General features: G+C 40.6%; 1 protein-coding gene and 2 non-coding genes across 9 annotated transcripts; 1 reads left to right on the forward strand and 2 right to left on the reverse strand.

The window, feature by feature from the left end:
- Positions 1–338: 338 nt before the first annotated feature.
- Positions 339–18,726, reverse strand: spag17 (sperm associated antigen 17). Of its 7 annotated transcripts, none has more exons than XM_026352378.1 (49): positions 18,500–18,726; positions 17,780–17,920; positions 17,485–17,544; positions 17,243–17,371; positions 16,898–17,066; positions 16,404–16,616; positions 16,041–16,216; positions 15,779–15,922; positions 15,171–15,255; positions 14,926–15,044; positions 14,621–14,803; positions 13,625–13,729; positions 13,312–13,462; positions 12,932–13,141; positions 12,768–12,805; positions 12,558–12,674; positions 12,150–12,301; positions 11,885–11,994; positions 11,718–11,788; positions 11,069–11,329; positions 10,833–10,947; positions 10,420–10,560; positions 10,122–10,232; positions 9,865–10,022; positions 8,531–8,639; positions 8,054–8,217; positions 7,776–7,884; positions 7,502–7,650; positions 7,221–7,365; positions 6,665–7,119; positions 6,399–6,584; positions 6,087–6,223; positions 5,784–5,914; positions 5,322–5,455; positions 5,028–5,216; positions 4,735–4,848; positions 4,541–4,592; positions 4,038–4,122; positions 3,888–3,938; positions 3,450–3,543; positions 3,252–3,360; positions 3,014–3,053; positions 2,826–2,890; positions 2,394–2,530; positions 1,477–1,655; positions 1,193–1,253; positions 956–1,100; positions 547–693; positions 339–465 (listed from the first exon to the last, which is right to left on the reverse strand). In XM_026352378.1, exons 1-48 carry the CDS (start codon positions 18,608–18,610, stop codon positions 569–571), a joined length of 6,435 nt encoding a protein of 2,144 aa, XP_026208163.1. In that variant the 5' UTR covers positions 18,611–18,726; the 3' UTR covers positions 339–465; positions 547–568. The 7 variants fall into 7 exon arrangements, 6 of the variants coding, with proteins under 6 accessions (XP_026208163.1, XP_026208161.1, XP_026208162.1 ...); XM_026352376.1 differs by having other exon boundaries at positions 9,865–10,043; XM_026352377.1 differs by lacking the exon at positions 339–465 and having other exon boundaries at positions 572–1,100; positions 6,665–6,855; positions 6,937–7,119; positions 9,865–10,043.
- On the reverse strand, positions 14,470–14,540 carry trnag-gcc. The gene has a single exon. It is a non-coding gene; the product is annotated as a tRNA-Gly (tRNA).
- Positions 15,494–15,565, forward strand: trnam-cau. Its single transcript has one exon. It is a non-coding gene; the product is annotated as a tRNA-Met (tRNA).
- Positions 18,727–19,005: the final 279 nt, after the last annotated feature.

Here is a 19,005-nt window from a genome sequence, read left to right on the forward strand (position 1 = left end):
CACGAGCGTGCGCGCGTGCGTGTGTGCTCGGGTGAGCGCGTGACCGACAGCGGAAAGCGGACCAATCGGAGCCCCCGCTGAGCGCGACGCACGGTGACGCTCGCTAATTAACGAGTTCACGTTGTCCGGACGCGGCTGCACCTTCTGCGTTCAGCCTCCTTTGACGTCATCCGGCAACAGCCCCTCCCCCTTTCTATCTACCTGAGCGCAGGCACGGGTCGCCCCCCAGGTGGCACGTGCACGCACGCAGAGGCACGCGTCGAGCTCGTGCCAAATTATCTGCTCTTGGGGACACACGCACACAAAATATAAAAGCAATGAAAAAAAGCTTTTTTATGGTTTAATAAAAAGATTTTATTTAATGGAAAATGAATTCAGCTGTGAATGCATGTTGTACGAAGTACGAATAATATTAGGACAACTTGAAAAACGTGCTGCAGGTGGTGTGTTGGGGTTTCCTGAAATCTGCAAACAACAACACGTTCAGTAACACTGACTCTCTCACGGACAGATTCGCGCTGTTTCTGTTTCCTTTCAGACACTGACCTGCTTTCAGGACTCTGGTGGATCATCTGTGAGTGACTCCCTGGCCGCCCGCTAGGCCGGATGACAGTTTAAGAACCCTGGAGTCTGTCTTGTGTGCACTTGTTTGATCCTTGAGCCAAAGTTCATATAACCTCTCAGGAAGGATGGGTGAAATGATTTAAGGGCAATGAGACATTTGACACTGTTAAATCTTCTTCAATATTAAAATGAACTACTCCTTAAGTCAGCACCGCCACTATTCATTTAATAAAACACTTGAATATAGGTAAGACTACAAAGGAGTAATGCTTTAAAAAGGATTTGCACACAAATACTGAATAAGTACAATGCAGACTGGCTGAATAGTAGCAGATGTGGTTTATGCACAAGAATAGCTGCTCCCAAAACACAAGTTTGTTCCAAAGGATATTAGCGGTGACAGGCAGGTAGAGGACGTCTGTTTCAGTGTGGATGACAATATCTTGGGAGATGTATGTTTTTGGCTCGTCCACTGCTTGGACTGCACACATGGCAAACAGCTGAACCTGCAGTTCAACCTGCAAACCTGCAGCCACCTACGCAGACACACAGGAGCATGCTTAACGTCTATAAATCCCAAGTTATGTAATTTGTCAAAAACAAATCCAACATGCAGCTGAAAACGTACAGGTCCAGGACTGTAGATAACCCGCAGGCCTGTAGAGGAAGGAGGCTGTTTCACATGGAACCTGACAGCAACAGATCAAAATAAAAATAGTTACAGGTCACAGTTTTCCCTGTGGACATGAAGGTGACCCACAAATCTGGTTCACCTACACGTCTTTCTGAAATATTGAAGGACATTTTAAACCATCTGTAAGGCCAAAGCTAACAATTCATTTGATTATTTCTAAAGTCTAGAACCCGCTGTGTATTTAATTACTCATCTGTCTGTCTACCCATCATCTGTACCTGCAGGTATCAACGCCCACATTCTTCATCACCACAGTAATGGCTGAGGAAGTGCCCTCCTGCAGGGTACCAAAGTCAACGCTGGACGGGAGGAGGACGAAGCCCCTCACTACGACATGTGGATCAGTCAGAGAAATGGTGCGACACTTCCTCCGCACTGGCTCTTCCAGTGACAGGAACTGGAATGGAGGACACAAACACAGACAAAGGGACGTGTGAACAGTATGTGTGTATTTCAGGAACCCAATTTTCTTTTAATCGCACATTTACAGGGACAAATTGGTCACGTCACTGATTGTAGGCTGCACAGCAACCTCTAAATTCTTCTTCTTATAAAAGCTGTGTTAAAATTTCATATAACAGCCTCTAGATGCCACTTTGGGATACTTTTATTATTCTGAGATAAAAGGTCAAACATAGAAACATTTCAACAGCACAACAGCTAAGGCCAGAGCTTCATTCATCTGCTCTTAATTTAAATATATATAGTGGCAAGAAAAAGTAAGTGAATTTCATTGCTTTCTGCATTAATTTGTCATAAAATGTGAATCTGATCTTGATCTAAGTCAAGAGTATTAACAAATAGAAAATGCCTAAAATAACAAATACATAGTGCTAGTGGAAAAGAATGTGAATCCTTTGAATAATGACCTCAAAAAATTAACTTGGAGTCAGGAGTTTGTAAACCTGGAGTCTTGATAAGAAAATTTGATTAGAGTTGTGGACTAGAGCTACGTTGACTGACAAAAACCACATAAGTCTTTTGAGATGTTGAATGTCAAGGTGTTTTAAACAAAAATCAGAAGAATTAATATTAATAAGCTGTGTTTACTCAAACGCTGTGGTTTTGTTGGCATTAAGTTTTAATTAGCAATCTTTATATGTTTTTTTTTGTAAATGCATGTTTCTGTTTCTACCTGTTTATTTGGTACACTGCGCGGTTTAGAGCTGAGGATGGACGCTGGTAACCTCACTTTACTCCTCCTGGGTTTTCCAGTTACGTCCACGTGGATTGATTTGCAAAGCCCAGATGAACTCCTCAGACTTCTTTCACCTGCAATAGAAATACACACAAACATATTTCTTGTAATAATATAAAAATTAAAAGAAAAAAAGAAATCACACTGTGGATCACAGTACATTTGGTTTTAGTAACAGTATTTAGTATCTTTGTACTGTGCTATGTAGTTTAATATATTATATTCTTTTTTGTCTGGTTACACTTTAAATAGAATTCAAACTATGTCCTACTTAGCGTAGTTCCTGATTGACAGCTATACTGTTCCACTGCACTGTGCTATAGGATATTCACTTAGACAGAAATTAAAAGAAAAGGATGAGGAACACACCAGCCATCTGAAGTGTGGGATTTGTCGGTCGCTTTTCAGGCAGCCCATCAAGTCGTGCTGCACGGCTAAAAGCAAAACACCACAAGTTAAGCTGTGTCACAAAAGCCATTCTAAAAAATACTACACGAAAAAAATTTAAAGAAAAGACAAAACTAAACAGGAAATCCTAACATGTCTTTCATTGTTACCTTGCTGATTTAGAGGGTGTTGGGTTTAAGGGTCTTGGGGCTGTAGTGACAAATGCAGATACATTATATCACACAGTAGGCATGTTATTGGATCTATAATTAGTAGTTTTTATTTCTAGATCTGCTTTATGCTTCTGGAAAATGCTGGTAAATTTAGCCTCGGTTTCCCCATAAATATTCACATGAAAGAATTTTATCTTAGTAGCTCCTAGTAAATACTGGCAGTATAATAACTTACTTTCTTGTGGGGCATCTTTCAGGAACAGCTCAGCACTCTCGGACTTGGGGATCGGAGGGAGATCCATAGACAGGGCCCTCATGTCGGGTGTTTGGTGCTGCAGCAGATCCTGAAGAGCAAACAACAGCGTTGTAACTCTACTTGTACGTATGTGTACATCAGACATGTTGGATGAAGTGAACACACACAGTACAGTACCTGGTATATTGGAATATTTTCTGGGTGGAAATAGGGAACAATGTTTTTCTTCCATAGAGCCTCTCTACAAGCCCTCTCCTCAGACATCTGCTGCCTGACGTACACACACACACAGACAAAATTACTGATGAGTCAATGGCTAGTAGTGCCAATTCAGTATACTTGTCGTCATGGTAGTATCACAATTACCCACTTTCACACATTTTCTAACCTTTAATCTGCTTTTAGCTGAAGTAGCTGCTGTATAATTACTTTCAAAGGAAAGTCCCAGTAGCAGCTACACAGAGGATGACAGACTAAAGGCCTTGTTATTTTAGTGCAGCGAGTGCTGGCATTTGAAAAACCTTAACTTCTGATGTTATTTAATTTTAATTTAACTACTGAGTATTATCTAATCTTCACACAGAATCACAACATTGTAGGGGAAAGAAACTGTACCTGTGCTGAGCATGTCTTTCAGGCCATTTTGATGCCTTTCCGTTTGTAAAACTGTTCAGGAAGGGGGATTTAAGAGGACATACTATTTAAAAGCTTTTTAAAATGTCAAATACATGATCTATTTATGTGTGCCACTTTAATCTCTCCAACCTGTCACTAGCTGCTGTGGCTGTGTCGTCTGAAACATCTGACTGCTCAACTCCGACTCCTTTGCTGTACAGACTGGCAATATCCACTGTGGAGACACAAGACATTTGTGCCCTGTTAACCCCAATACTTAACTCTTTTAAAAAAGTCTTTAACTGGAAACCGTTAGAACCTGCATTCACCTTTTAACTTAACACAAACTATATAATTTGTTGTATATTAACTGAATATCTAACCGATATATCCGTTTTCTAAATGTGCTAAAGTGGGTCGAGCTTCTAATTTACCATTATATTTTGGTTTTCACTTATAGTCGGAACATTATAATTCACATTTATTTCCTGCAAGTGAGTGGAAAATGTTCTGACTAACTGATTAAATCAGATAAAATGTATTATTTAATGTAACCAAATAGAAAAAACCAGAGAATTAGAAATATAAGCTAAACTTTAGTAGACTGGTACCATGATAAACCACCAACTTAACTGCAAAAAGTAGTGTCTCACCTGAAGTCCTCTTGTCAAAGATGTGGTCTGATCCCTCTTCTTCTGCAAAAGACTACAAAATACATGATTAGTAATTTAAATGAATACCATAAAACTTTGTATTAAAGAATGACAGGAAAGAAATACAGCCATCAAAGAGCCTTAAGACAACACCTCTGCCCAAAGTTACACTGTGCATGTGTGTGGGTGCTGACCAGGACTAGACTGAGAAGATCACTTGCACGGGCACTCTCCTCCTCGCTGCGAGGCTCTTTAACTTTTGTCTCCTCTGATCGTTGCTCCCTCTCCATCAAACGTTCTATGTATTCCTACAATCAAAGGTGCATTTCACCATTCATCAGAATCCTGCAAAATAAATTGATCTCCAAAAATATGTCATCTTCTATTTATTTTAGCTTATTTATTTTATTTATTTGTAAATAAAGTATTTTAATACTTCTTTCCTGCTGTTTCCACTCCAGTTTTTTATGTTTGATCATGGTTTTACCTTTAGTCGTGTGTCTACAGTATTTTTGAACGATTGGGTGAATGGTCGATGCTGGTACATTTCCCTCATCTCCAGGACTTTAGGGCAGCTTGTGACAGGTTGACGCTTTACTGCAGAACCACTGGACCGCTCACTCAGAGTCAGACCTTGTCCCATGTTAGTACCAAACGGAGGACCTGGGATCTTCGTCTGGAAATAGAGAGAAACACTAAAATAAGGAAAGAGTCGGTCTTTGGTCACGAGTGCTTTGTCTTCCCCTGTGTACATGTACTGTTTGTTTGTTTTTGCCAGTACCTCTACTCTAGGGAAGTCATGCCAGCTACGGTTTCTGAGATTGGGAGGGGTGATGTCAGGATTTTGTTTCCCTAACAACCACTTGGACCATTCACTCTGGTGGCTGGGCTTCAGCATGGTAATGCCGAATTCATCTGAAACAGTAACAAAAATGCACAACCAGACGCCTTTAATGATCTTTTCAGTAACTCTAATCCCATGATTGCTATGATACCACATGACAACAATCTTAATGACTTCAAATGCCCCATTTGGATTTTCTAGCAGAACCTGTTAAGAACTTTTTAATACATTTGTCATTTTTAGAAACATTTTGAGTAATATTGTAGATCCTGGTTGGTCCAGATGAGTGTATGAATGCTGCTTTACAATTTCACTCATCTCTTTTATGAGATACACAGTAAGAATATAATAACTATAAAATTTTTGATTTCTCAATTTACGTAATACAAAACAGCGCACCTTGTGTATCTGGCAGTGGTTCCTTCAGCAGTGCTACGGTAGGGTCAGAGCATGCCTCGTAGAGCAGCTCTTCTACCGTTTGAGAGCTCAGTAGTTCAGTGCCTGATCCATCCTCATGAACCAGAAACAACCTGGAACACAGGATGTGTTATCAACCTTTAAACATAACAAAAGTATCTGAATAATCCTGATCAGACACTTAGCTGAATACTTATGACTACATATTCTCTGTGTTATCCTACTATGTTAGGTTAACTATTTGTATTCTTGCGCCTGAAAACTGAAGATACAAAAGATGCTGACCTTGGCAAATGTACTTTGTGTTTTGCAAAAATCTTGGCCATTTCTCTGTCCTCCTCCTCCAGCTCTTCCTCGTCAGGTTTCAATGTGCTCGGAGAAGGACTAAGGTTCAGTAACGATACTTCTCCATCCTCCATCACCTGCAACACAGTTTGACATTGTTTCCCACACTGTGCTGTAACACAAATGATATATCTAAATCTCTGAGAATATCAGGGACTGTTTTTAAAGTAAATTCCCACTGTCTCCCAGTGTTAGCCACTCTCAAACACCTGTATCATAACACTGACCCATCTTATAAAACTGGGAACTGACCTGGAAATGGTTTCCATCTGGGTCTGTGATGTCACAGGCCACTTTGTCTGAGTGACTGAAGGTGTAGCTTCCTGGTGGGTTTGTGGGAGTGCCACCCTTTGAACTCGCGGTTACAAGCGGGTCAGAAGAGTACACACACGTCCCGTCACTTTGGATGTGTAAGAGCCCCAGACTGGATGGGAACACCTTGGACCCAAAAGCAAATACACACGCAAATAAAGATGGAGATAAATTATCTAAACTTTTAACAGTCTAATTTTTTTTACCTGATAGTTTCCTTTGTTGTTTCCAGTTATGACAGTTCCATCAGCTAAAAAGACATGAGCCGTATGTCGCTCTGGATACATCACTACTGTGGCACAGCCCTCCTTCTCCACCACCAGCACCCGCTCTTTGATTGGAACGCTCTCCTCACTCTCACTTGCATTCGTCTTAACAATCTCAGCCACAATTCTTTCTGCATACACACACCCCTCTAAGTTCTTATGCGCACTAGATTGAGCACGCTCCTGTTCATCGCACATATGCTCACACTCACTCAACTTAGACCAGGTATCTTTATCACGTGCTGCCTCTGCACTCTCCCTTCTACTCTCTTCTCCAGTGTCACAGGTGTCCTGGACGTGCATGTTCTCATTAATGCTGTCTGCACACACACACTCAGTGCAGCAACATACACATTCAGAAGTGGATTTATGGGTCACACTGTCAGTTTGATCCCCTGGAAAGGAAATAGGGACAAAGGGACTTAACTCTGATTGAACTGTGTGGTTCTATAAGCTTATTGTTGACAGCTATGTGTATTTACTGTTTGCTGGTCACCTGTGTGCAGCAGTAGCTGTTGCAGTATGCTTGGTGGTTTGTTTTGGAAGACACTGGTGATCCTGGTCCCGTCTGAATGTTCCACACTAAAAGAGCCATCTGGGTTCTGGACAGAAACCACTAGATCCTCTCGACTCAGCATCACCTAATGAACAACACAGAACAGGATTTGGTGTAATTTTTAAACAGTGAAACTTTTTGAAACAACACCTCTGCTGCAAGTTTGTAAATTGAGGCCACTGACAATCTGTTTAATATCAGGGGTAATACTCCACTCTTACCTCATGAGTGATGGGGTCTGTAGCCTTGAAAGCAAGAAGAGGTGTGGAGGGTATGTGTTTGTGTGTGGTCCCTATAGTGACGATGCGAGCTCCGGAAGGAGTCGTAGTTGTCCAACACCCTCTCTGAGCATCTTTCTGCAAGCTCTGTTCTGTACAGACACACAAAAAAAGACACAAAGACAGAATGACATTTGAAGATTATACTCAATTATCCTCACAGCTGTGGAGCACGGTGTACAGCACTGTTTAAGATTCAGTGGCAGTGCAGTCTAACCTTTCTTGTTGTCCTCAGTATCCTGGGAAGTCATGTCAATTTCAGAGTCAGGCACCCACACTGGACCACAATCCTTGCTGAAACTGACTGAGCCATCTGCAAACAGCACCTATAGTGGACACACAGATGAGGCTAAGCTTTGTGTGGCTGTATGCTGCCACAAGAACAATTTTCATATTTTCACAACTGCCTGTAGAATCTGCCCTTAAATCCATTGTAAATGTGCAAGTATGTGTGACTTTAACGAGTGTGTGTGTGTTTGTGTGTGTGTACTGGACCTCTGTGGACCCGTCTCTCATGTAACGGACCACAGTTCCCTGGCTGGTGACTACACGAGATAGTTCTTTGAAGAGGGAGAGGTCCTGAAGGTGCTTCATTTCTCCTTTACCATGTAGAGGGAAGCTCTGCCTCACCAACATACCCTGCTCCTCTGAAGATATTCCTGGGGATACAAATTATGTGATAAATATTTGAGATGAAACACATGTATATAGAGCCATATATGAAAATACATTAGCTTAATTTTCATTGTATAACTTTTTGTATAAACCTATTGAATGTGTCATTACTTTAAAGGGAAATAAATGTAAAGATGACCAATTACAATATGGCATATGAACTGATGCACCACAGTCATACAGTGATTCTTTCAGCTGACTGTTTTCCTCACTTCACAGACCTTTTGAAATATTTTAAGATATACACTCCTGTGTATTCATATGTACTGTACATCCCCAAGAAAGTGCTTCACCAACCTTGAGTATCCTCTCTCAGGAACTGCAGCAGTAAGCCATTAGGAACAGACAGGTTGAGGCCGTTGAATGGACTGGATGGCAATGTTGGCTTGTCTTCACACACTGTAGCCTACAAACAAATACTGTGGTTTGAGTACAGCTCGACAACAGTATACAGTACATATACACTGGAGGTCAAAATCAGAGAACAACCCACAATTTCCTAAATATCAAGGTCACTGCTTAGACTTATTTGAAATTATATAAACAGGAATAAAATAGCAGTATTTTAAACATATTTCAGTAGTTATATGTTCTGAACCCCAGTATAAAAAACTGATCAAAATTAGAGAACACTCCCAGATACCTTCGCGTTCTAAAAAGTTAATTTAGCACCTGGCGCTAATTTGCTAAATTATCTGAGAAACCCTATTTACCTGGCAGCCAGACTGACTTGATGGTGAGTCGTTCTAAAGGCTCTTTTTTTAAAGAATCAAAAAGCTAGATTGCTAGCTAGACTTTGCTGAGAAGCATGTTGTGTTCACTTGAGTGATGAAAGCAAGTTTAATTTATTTGGGTTCGATGGGAAACATTATCATCGCCTTTCCCCAGTTCAACATCGTTGAAAGATGGAACCCAAAGTAGTAGAAGAGGAAGTGTTATTGTTTTGGGCAATGTTTTCTGCAGCAGGAGCTGGGCCTCTTATACAGGGCAGAGTGAATGCAAATGTTTATGAAAACCTTCTTTGATAAGATGCAGTTCCTTTCCTGCATTCATCACCCAATCACCCAACAATTTTCATGTAGGACCCTGTCACACAACCAAACGGGAAATGGCCAGCCCAGAGTCCTGATCTAAACCCAATAGAAAACATCTGGAAAATCCTTGGCGACAAGGTTATGGCCAATAAACCCACTACAGTCATGGAACTGTGGAAGAGACTGGGAGACGAATGGACCAAATCACTCCAGTGCAATGTGAGAGACTTGTAATTTCCTGTGGCCGCAGGAGTGGTAAAGTCATTCAAAGCAAGGGCCGTTACACCTTCTACAAATTTTTGACTGCTGTAACCTTCAGAAAATCTGTTGTAATCCTTCTCTGTGCTACAGTTATTGCTGTTCTCTCATTCTGATCATTGGTTTTTTCTTGCAAAATAAAGGTTCTTTGTCGAAGTACTTTGGTTATTTTGTAAAACACTGTTCTAGTAGCTTGGTTCAGCCACAACAAAAATTCCCTTAAATATTGAGCACTGAAAATGAGATTATTTATGAATAAATCAAGTTTTCATAAATTGTTCTCTAATTTTGATCTCCAGTGTTTGTTTTCTTTGGTACATCTTTGCATATCTGTTAAACCTGGGTCTCTGGAGGCTGGACCTGGCTGGCTGGGGTCTGCGCCTTAGAGGAAGCTGAATCCAGCTCTGCTTCCTTGGACTGGTGGTTAGAAGAAGAGAGAGGGATGGGAACACAAGTGGAAGACTCTGGGATTGCCTCTCCCGCTTCCTGGGGACTCACTGAAGCATCAAGCAGAAACACTGTTGAACATTGTGAACATCAGGCACAAAAATATCTGAATCCACAACTGAATGTTTTATGTGGTTTAAGTGTAACACCTATGTATTGTCCTGTGGGCCCGTAGAAACTGTATGAGAGGTGAATTCCATTGTCTAACACTGCTGAGAGTGAGCCCTGCTTCACCAATTTCACCTCCACAGACTCTGCTACTGAAAAGGACAGACAAAATCAATTTAGAGCATTTTGGTTTGCTCATTACTATCGTCCACTAAATAACATCTATAATGATCAGTTACTGAATACAAAGTAGCCTAATGTTACGAAACAGGCACTCGTGTAGCCACTTGTTACCAAACTGAACTCAGGATGTTGCTTAAAATCTTTATTATTCTTTACCTTTACAGTCTTCCTTCTTGTTACTGGAGTCTTTGTTCTGGAGGTGAGCAGGAGATCTTACAGGATCCACAACAACATGGTTGATGTGTGTGTAGAAATGATGCCCGTCTTTTTTCACATCCACTTTCACTAGGCTGGAACCTGGGCCAAAGACAGTACAAAATGTGTCACCAGTACCACATGTCAACCTCACTACGTGACAGTGAGGACCAGTGAAAACCAATAAAAATTAAAATGAAAACCACTTTGATTTTCATTTATTCCTAGCATAATTTTTATTGAGCCAAAACAATGTAATGCTTCTCGACATTTATTTGCTCACTTACATGTATCGGTCTGTAGACGCAAGAGAAATAATGTGGGAATAGTTTTGTCATACTTACGACAAGTTTACTCTACAGCCGTCTCTTTACCTTCAACAAAGCTGACATTCTCCACAGTGATGTGCCCTCCATCTGAGGGGAAAAGGTGCTGGACACAGCCTGACACTTGAATCAATTTTCCATCCATGTTGTAGCCTATGCAACCCTACGTATCACACAGACGCATAGACATACACACACAGTGACAAATTATTTGTAAGCAGACATAACTGATCATCTGTGTTTGCTAATTATTTCCAGATGTGATTGTGTGTGTGTGACCTCACCTTGGAGGGCTCCTCTGTCTGATGCAGTTCTTTGTTTTCCTCCACAGGGGGTGCCGTTGTAGAAATGGACCCTGAAGGTGTCTTGGCTGAGCTGTCCGCTGTCCCTACTCTGCTCTTCTTTGCACCAGATAAAGTTTTACTCTTCTTGCTGTCTATGGACTTATCCTCCTCAGTCGGCTGCTTGCTCTTCGGTGCACTCTCCTTCTTTGATTTTCTGGCCATCTCCTCCTCCTTTAGCCGCTCCTGCTCCAGCTTCCATGCCTGTAGAGTCATCCACATTGTAATGTAAACTGCAATCAAGTGCTAGGGGCAGAAAAGTAATTTAGTATTTGATTATGATTATCTATTTTTCTGCAGATAAAAAATCGAAACACACCTGTAGAAAGAAAAAAATGACTGCTAATAATCAATGCTAATTGCAATTATGTAATGGCTGATATTGAAAATGGCCCATATTGGTGCATAGTTTTTTGTCAAACATTTATTTTTAAAAGTTTTGATGTTGATTCTGTAACTTAATGTTAGAAAAATAAAGAAATAAAAATATCAATGGCTGTAATAAAATATGAGATTTAAATTTTCCCTCTGATTGTTTAGAAAGGCACATACAAGAGAACCATGTTATTAAATTGTTATTAGTGTGTCTGACTTTGAGTGAGTCTTTTCTGATGACCGGTTCCGCAGCGTCCTCCTCCTCTGCAGCATCTGGAACTTTTTCATCTGGTCCAATAAAACGAAAACAGAATGACAAAATGGTACTTGTATAGTAGCAAGCACAGTCTCATTGCAAGAGTCTTGTGTTGACAGCTACAGTACCTTTTGTAGACCCAATTGGGCTGAGATTTCTTAGTTGCATTTTCTCCTGCTTTAATTCCTCGTCTCTTGTCCATTCTGAAATGGTATGTGCCACATGCTCCAGGTACTTCCTATTAAATATATAAAAATCTTTCAAGTCTGGGAACATCTGGATCTACCAGCAAGGTTCATATTGTATAATTCTACAGATGGTGTTTTTGTTATCTTTATCTTTTTCAAACAGTAGAAAAACAAAAAACTGGACAATGAGAAGTTACATTCTGACCTGAACTTGACATCAGTGTAAAGGGCTACATCCCAGAACTCCTTGCACTGACGATAGGCACTCATAGGATTGTGGCAAAAAATGTACAGGGTATTGTTATGACCCCTGAATGTGTCCAGGCAGCAGTATTCTTCTGAGGCCAACTGGAGTACCTACACATTATTAAGATTATACAATAAGAAAAATGTTAAATCATTTTCAGGATGTTCAGTCAAAAACATGTTTCTTTCCTGAAAGTAGTATTTTTCTGAATTAAAGTGTATAAAATACACTAAAAGTTTTTTCTTGAAACTGTAGAAATGGTGAGTATGAGTTTTCCTTACTTTATAAGATGAACAATGTTTAGCTGCAGTACATTGCCTAGGTATGTTTGTTCTGTCTGTTCAGACAAAGACAAAATAAAGTCACCTGTGGAAAGACAGAAGCGTTGTGGTGTTCGGTATAGTGCCAGTCAAACAGAGATCTCAGCCTAGAACTCTGGATGTCAGATAGGTCTGCAGAGCTACACACTCTCCCATTGAACTTCTGGAGAAATAAAACAACATGCCACATCACTCGAAAGGAAATTAGATAATTCTTTAAATGAAATCATACAAAAATGTAAGATATAAAGAGTACCTCTGTGTTACCAGGATCCTCGGTGAGAAAGGTTGGACCTACAGTATAAATAAATGATGAAGCATGGTACTGAAGCTGAATCTTGGATGAAGTTGTTAAAGATCTATCTTATTATTTTAATAATAAACATCAAAATAACGTAATGTTTAATTAATGTAACAGACCTTCGGTCCTTAGCTTACGAAGCTGCTCATTAGCATAGTCTAATGGGTTGTCCCATGGGATTACTGTCGGCGTCTGCTGCTGTGCTGGTTCCAATGCTCCCAGTGGTCCTGCAGTTTTCAGGACACCCTTTCTGTCCAGCTTAGTCAGGGGCATAGATTCCAATACACTCTGATGAAACAGGCGCTTCACCTCAGGCCATGACACAATATCTGGAGGTTATCAACAAATTATAACATCATTTGCAAAGTGACCAATCAAGAGTTTTTCCTCAGAAACCCAAGACTGATCAACATCTTCCAGGAAGTTATTCTTCACTTACAATCAACAAAGAGAGAGAGATGCAAGTCAATGCTGAACAGTGTCTGTGACAGTTACTGACCGTCTGTACAGTAGTGTTGTAGCTGCTGTTTGAATGGCATCCAGCAGGAGTTTCTGTTTTTCTGGTGAGCTACAGACTCAATCAGGGCCCACACAGGAGACAGCTTCATCATAGATATCTCCACCTCTGCTGGATCAAAACCTTCAACAGCCTGCAAATCAAATAAACATGGAAACACATAAACAAAAAAATTTACATTTTAGCACCAAAGATGAAAATAAACGCAAAATACAGTCAAAATTAAACTAACTGTAGTCCTTTCTTCTAGTGACCAATTTTAAAGAACCGTTATCAGATAAAATGGTGGACTTACACTGATGTTCTTCAAGCGCAGCGCTCTCTCATCGTGGTGTCTGATAACCAGAGGGTTCGCCAACTTCTTTTGATTCATCTCTGTTCCAAACGTCTGCATTAGTTCCTTTACACAGAACACAAAAGACAATAAAACACAAATATCTTCATCATTTCATTATAAGTTGAGTGTGTCACATGAGTGATAGTTTTACAGAGATAGAGTTTTACAGACAGGATTTTATCATTTTGTATTTGTATTTTAAATATGAATGTATATTTAATTTTATTATTTATTATTTATAATTATAATATACAAAAGACACAGAACCAGTGTTGACAGTTTGATTACCAATCTTTCTAATAATAATAAAGAGCTTACACCTTCTATTTTAGTGCATGTGATTATAGCACCATCTGCTGGATATATATAGTAGTGTTGTTGCCCTGCTCTACATGATTTCTAATCAATGTGGTGGCAGTAAAATGAAAAGTAACTTCTCCTTTCCTCTCTTCTTATAATAAACATTTTTACATTTCTTGGGCTGTACAATAATCATAAATGTAAACCTTTATTTGTAATGGGTACATGTAGACTCATCCCAATACAAAATACTGGTTTAGTGAGACTGAAAATCATACAAAGAGAGCACAGAGGAGATTTCCGCTCCCTCAGCTCAAGCAAGCATTCCACCCACCCCCCTCCTGCGTCACTTCTCAGCCCCGCTTCTGTGTGTGTGGTGCAAGGACAGCCCTCCAGACACGACACAGGAGCTGACGGCAAGCGATTGGCTCTTGTACTCCTACGTCCTGCAGGAGTCCCTGCCCCCAGAGCAGAACAGACTCCTCCAACACAAAAGAGATAACTGCATTGGCCGGGAATCGAACCCGGGCCTCCCGCGTGGCAGGCGAGAATTCTACCACTGAACCACCAATGCGTTGCCTAATCCAATATGGACGCCGACATTTTTGTAATTTTTTAACGGTACAGTGCCTGTATGGGGCATGGTCAGAATACCTTCTTGTCCTCTTCACTGTTTACTGTAGTCAGTAAGCTATTTAACATGACTGTCTTCTCCTCTTCTGTGTGCACCAGAGGCAGGAAGCTCTGAAGCATGTAGCTGACCAGATGACGATCTAACCAGGGACCCTCTTGAGGTTTGGGCTTCTCAGAGATAGACTGCTCTGTAGACATCACCACCTAGAGACCACAAATACACAAATACAGGAAAATTGTGTTAAACCACCAAAGTAAGGCTAAACTAGAAATAGAAAAGATATAATGTCTGAGAAACAAACACATATATACACACACAAACAGACCTGCTCCAGAATACAGTGCATGATAAGAGGGACTGAACAAGCTTCAGGTGGCACCAGGCCCAGTAGGTTGCTATAATAGCGCATGTCCACATCAGTGGAGACTGAATGTGAGGTGGTTTCTGTCCACAAAGAGAGGATAAATAAACAGTTTGTTCATCATTCTGGAAATGTCTGGAATTTTACATTTAAACACAAATCATTTGACAAAAATACATGAGAGAAACAATTAAAGACAAAGATTTCACCTTGCTGTGGTGGACTTTCCTCCTGCACTGACTTCATCTTGGAGCGTGGAGTCATAGAAACACTGGGGAGAGGGGCAGGCACAACCTGGGACAAGCAATACACAAAGTTACATATGATATCATTAATCTACAGACACATTATCCTGCAGACAGGCTTTGAAAATTATCCTGGGTGCTCAATTTTACTTCACATAAAGTCTGCTAGGACTAGATTATTGTGTTAACTACTGAACACAGATACAAAGTGGTTCCTGAGCAGAAAAAAAAGAGGCACAGGCTCCTTGAGGAAGTGGTTGTAATTTCAAATCCTGCCTGAGGCATGCAGCAGAGTGGCGCAGCGGAAGCGTGCTGGGCCCATAACCCAGAGGTCGATGGATCGAAACCATCCTCTGCTATGCCAGTATTTTTAAACAGAATGAGAATTATCTCCCTGGTTATGGACATAACCTCAGACTGTAAGTACAGGAAGTATTTATACTAATTTCTGCTGTTTTTAAACAATATCAGTCAATGACACCAGAAAAGAATCTACAGATGAATTGATGACTAAAGTCATTGTGTAGTTGTACCGAATGGCAGTGATGCAGGTGTGTGTGTTTACATGTTACCTCTAAAGGCTGAGAATCCAACCCGACAGCTGGTATATTGATGAGTTTGAGGTTGTCTAGGTAGTGCTGATGCTGCCTGCACCACTCCAGACAGTCAAAGATGAGACTGGCAACACCCTCCAAGATCCGGCTTCCCAACTCCAGCTGGACGCACAGTAAATGGACACAAAGACAAGGATTCAGTATATGTAGCAAACATATATAGAGCAGAGACAGAGCAAGAAAGAAAGACACAAAGAAATCTGTGAAATGCATATCTCACCTCAGCTTCGGGGTCCCGTGTGTCTAAGGAAGGTAAGAGATCTGGGACAGTATAGCTGAGCTGGGCCACATTGTGGAGCTTGGAATCCAGAGGGGCACTGTCCAAAATTCGTCTCAGACTTGACCAGAACAGATGCAACTTCCTGGCCCGTGCAGTCTGCTCTCTCCTGGCTGAGTCTGTTATTTAATGATTTAATTGTCCATGAATGTAACAAAGGTAATTTATTATTTAGAAAGTAATTTAAACTGTCTTTAAATGCAAGAAAAATAACGGATGCTAACATGATCTCTGTGTTTGAAACCATTTAATCTTATATTTAACCTCATTAAATGAGTGGAGGAGGAGCCACTAGAAGCCGCTTACCTGAGTCCAAAGATGGAGATACTCTCTGACTCGGCTCATTTCCCTCAAAGCTGTGTTGTTCCTGCTGCACATCAGAAGTCTGAGTTTGCTCTGAACACAGTTTAATGACATTAGCTACATGTACACCTAGGGCATCAAGGGCACCAATCAGCTGGGGTTGGTAGAAACCGAGAACCAGGACGTAGTGTTGAGGACCATCATCTGGCTCTTCATCTGAATACACAAATAAAAGAACTTAGTGTGGGTATCAATGCTGTTCTCTCTCTCCTATACATTGGGCCTTGGGTTCGACATGCATTCACATTTAATTTGGGAGCAGGTGAGAGTCCATTAAAAAGCCACACATCCTCAAGGATAATGGGAAATCTGTCTATGCAAAGGCAAACTACTCAGTATGTAAATGTGTGCATATTTCCAGATATTCCATCAGTCATTAGAGTGCTGTATTTGTATGATGCTGGTTTTATTGACTATAAACATCACTGAGTTTTTACCTATAAACTTTGGCAGATCAACGTCATCCCTGCATTTCAGCTTGGTCTTCTTCTCTCTGAAAGGTTCCACAGGTGAAGGTGGATTCTTGCCCTTCTTGTCAGGGACCTTGGCTCCTCCTTTGTCCTTGCTGGCAGAGAGAGGAGCGGGATTTGCCTTCTCCTTCTCAGCCTTAAACAGAAGTGGGCAAAAATGACAATAGTACATTAGCAGTTAGCAGTATTTCACTGTTCAACTCCAGTCAAATCATATCCTTTGCAAACTAAACCTAAGTGAACATTTACTCCAGCTAATCACCGTTACAAATTAATTATTACAAAGACTGAAACACATGAAGAAACTCTCACCTTCTCAGCTTCACGTCTCTGCTGATCATCAGCTTTGATCTGTAGCAGCTGGAACTTTAGTATTTTTGCCATCAGGTCACAGGGAATCTCCTCTCCCGCATCCAGCAGCGCCTTTGCAGGCTCTGTAACCTAACAAAAATGAAAGCAACAAAAACATAACGCACTGACCCACACCACATAACAAAGTCTCATTTCTCTACTATATCATATCAGTTTACTTCTGTTAGGCATTCCTAGCCTACCTCATAGAATAAGGGCAGGTTGCCAGGTTTTTTCACTTTGGGATTCCCTAAATCGTGGATCTGTAATAAAGCCACACAGTACAGGAGTAAGTTTTCATTTGACAAAATATACAATACGAGAGAAGCACTAACACAATATTTTGGTATGTCAGTTAGTATACTAGTTGATACTAACTTAATCATTTACAGCCAAATAAATATGCAAATATTTTAAATATACTTTTATTTTAGAATTTTAGCTATATTGTACTGTTAACCAACAACGTAGGAGAAACTCTTACAATAATTCAACTACCTTAGCAAGGGTGTTGTCCCAGTTCAGCATGGTGAAAAGTTTATATGGAGGTCGCTGTAAGGCCAAAGCCAGAGCCTGGATCAGCTCTTCATCAGCTGGACTTCTCCCAACCACAAAACACACACAGACTTGCCAGGACTCCTGCAAACGATGCATCCACCAGTCAGTGCATGTGCATCATCACCAAGTGCACAGAGAGCGGCTCAGTGGCACGACGTCACTTTCATTAATTACTCATTAATTAGCAGGTGGACTTACCTTGACAAAACAAGCGACTACTGACACAAGACAGGTAAATGTTACTCACAGGAGAAATGTCGTAACGTTACCGAGTGGGAAATCTGCACGCACAGCTGCACAGTTTGGTAGGTTTTATGTTTTTGTCGAGGAAAAGTGTGATGCTTAATGAGATCTGCGACCACGCTTCCGGCGCTGTTGCGACACTTTCAAAATAAAAGTGCTAAGCGTCTTTTACGCTTAAGTATATGACGTGTTAAAGAAATTATGAAGTGACTCGGTTAAATTCACTTAAAATAGCAAGTTAATATATAATATAGTATAAAATAATCAATAATCCTTATTAAATACAAATGCACCTATAACGTAGCCAATCTAGCAAGCTAGCAACACTCAACTGTGATTTCTGTGTAATAAAAGTAAATATTTTGAAGAGATACAGGTAAAGATAAAGCACAGAAAGTGTTCAATGAGATAACAAACCTCTTCCAGTTGTGCTTTTGTGAGAGCAGCTTCCCAGTTCTTGTTAGAAACTGCACCTCCAGCAGCGCTGGACTTTTTCCCTGAGCCCTTCGGGGCTGTTTTTGGTGGCATTTCCTCACGGTCGTGAAATAAAACAAAGGGAATCTTTATAATAAAGAGGTGTTAAAGTAAAGCTGGTTAGTTATTTAAAAAAAAAACTACAAAAACTGTGACTTTGCCCGCCAGCGTCGTCCTGTGCTCCTGTTGCCCCTGGCAACTGCAAACCGTCCAGAATTACTTCCTGTAAACCTTCAAGATAAAAGCACGTCAGCATTTCTGACTAAACAAAACAATATATCAGATGTATAGTAGAATTATCTGTAGTAGAAACATTGTTTGAGCACAATTTATCCTGTCAAATTCAGATTATAGCTTGTTTGTTTGTTTTTCTGATGGAAACATGCATATACATTTTTGTAGCTGCACTTTGCTCACAAAGGTTTAATTCCATCTGTCCACCAGATGGC

This window comes from Anabas testudineus, chromosome 18 (genome assembly GCF_900324465.2).
Source record: "Anabas testudineus chromosome 18, fAnaTes1.2, whole genome shotgun sequence".
NCBI classification, from domain to species: domain Eukaryota; kingdom Metazoa; phylum Chordata; class Actinopteri; order Anabantiformes; family Anabantidae; genus Anabas; species Anabas testudineus.

Coding starts and splice junctions, on each gene's coding strand:
- spag17 (XM_026352372.1), bottom strand. CDS start 18,610: ATGCCACCAAAAACAGCCCCGAAGGGCTCAGGGAAAAAGTCCAGCGCT. Junction 14,804..14,925: donor TGCACTGTATTCTGGAGCAG/GTCTGTTTGTGT, acceptor TGTGGTCTCTAG/GTGGTGATGTCTACAGAGCA. Junction 10,044..10,121: donor GCCCACAGGACAATACATAG/GTGTTACACTTA, acceptor AATGTTCAACAG/TGTTTCTGCTTGATGCTTCA.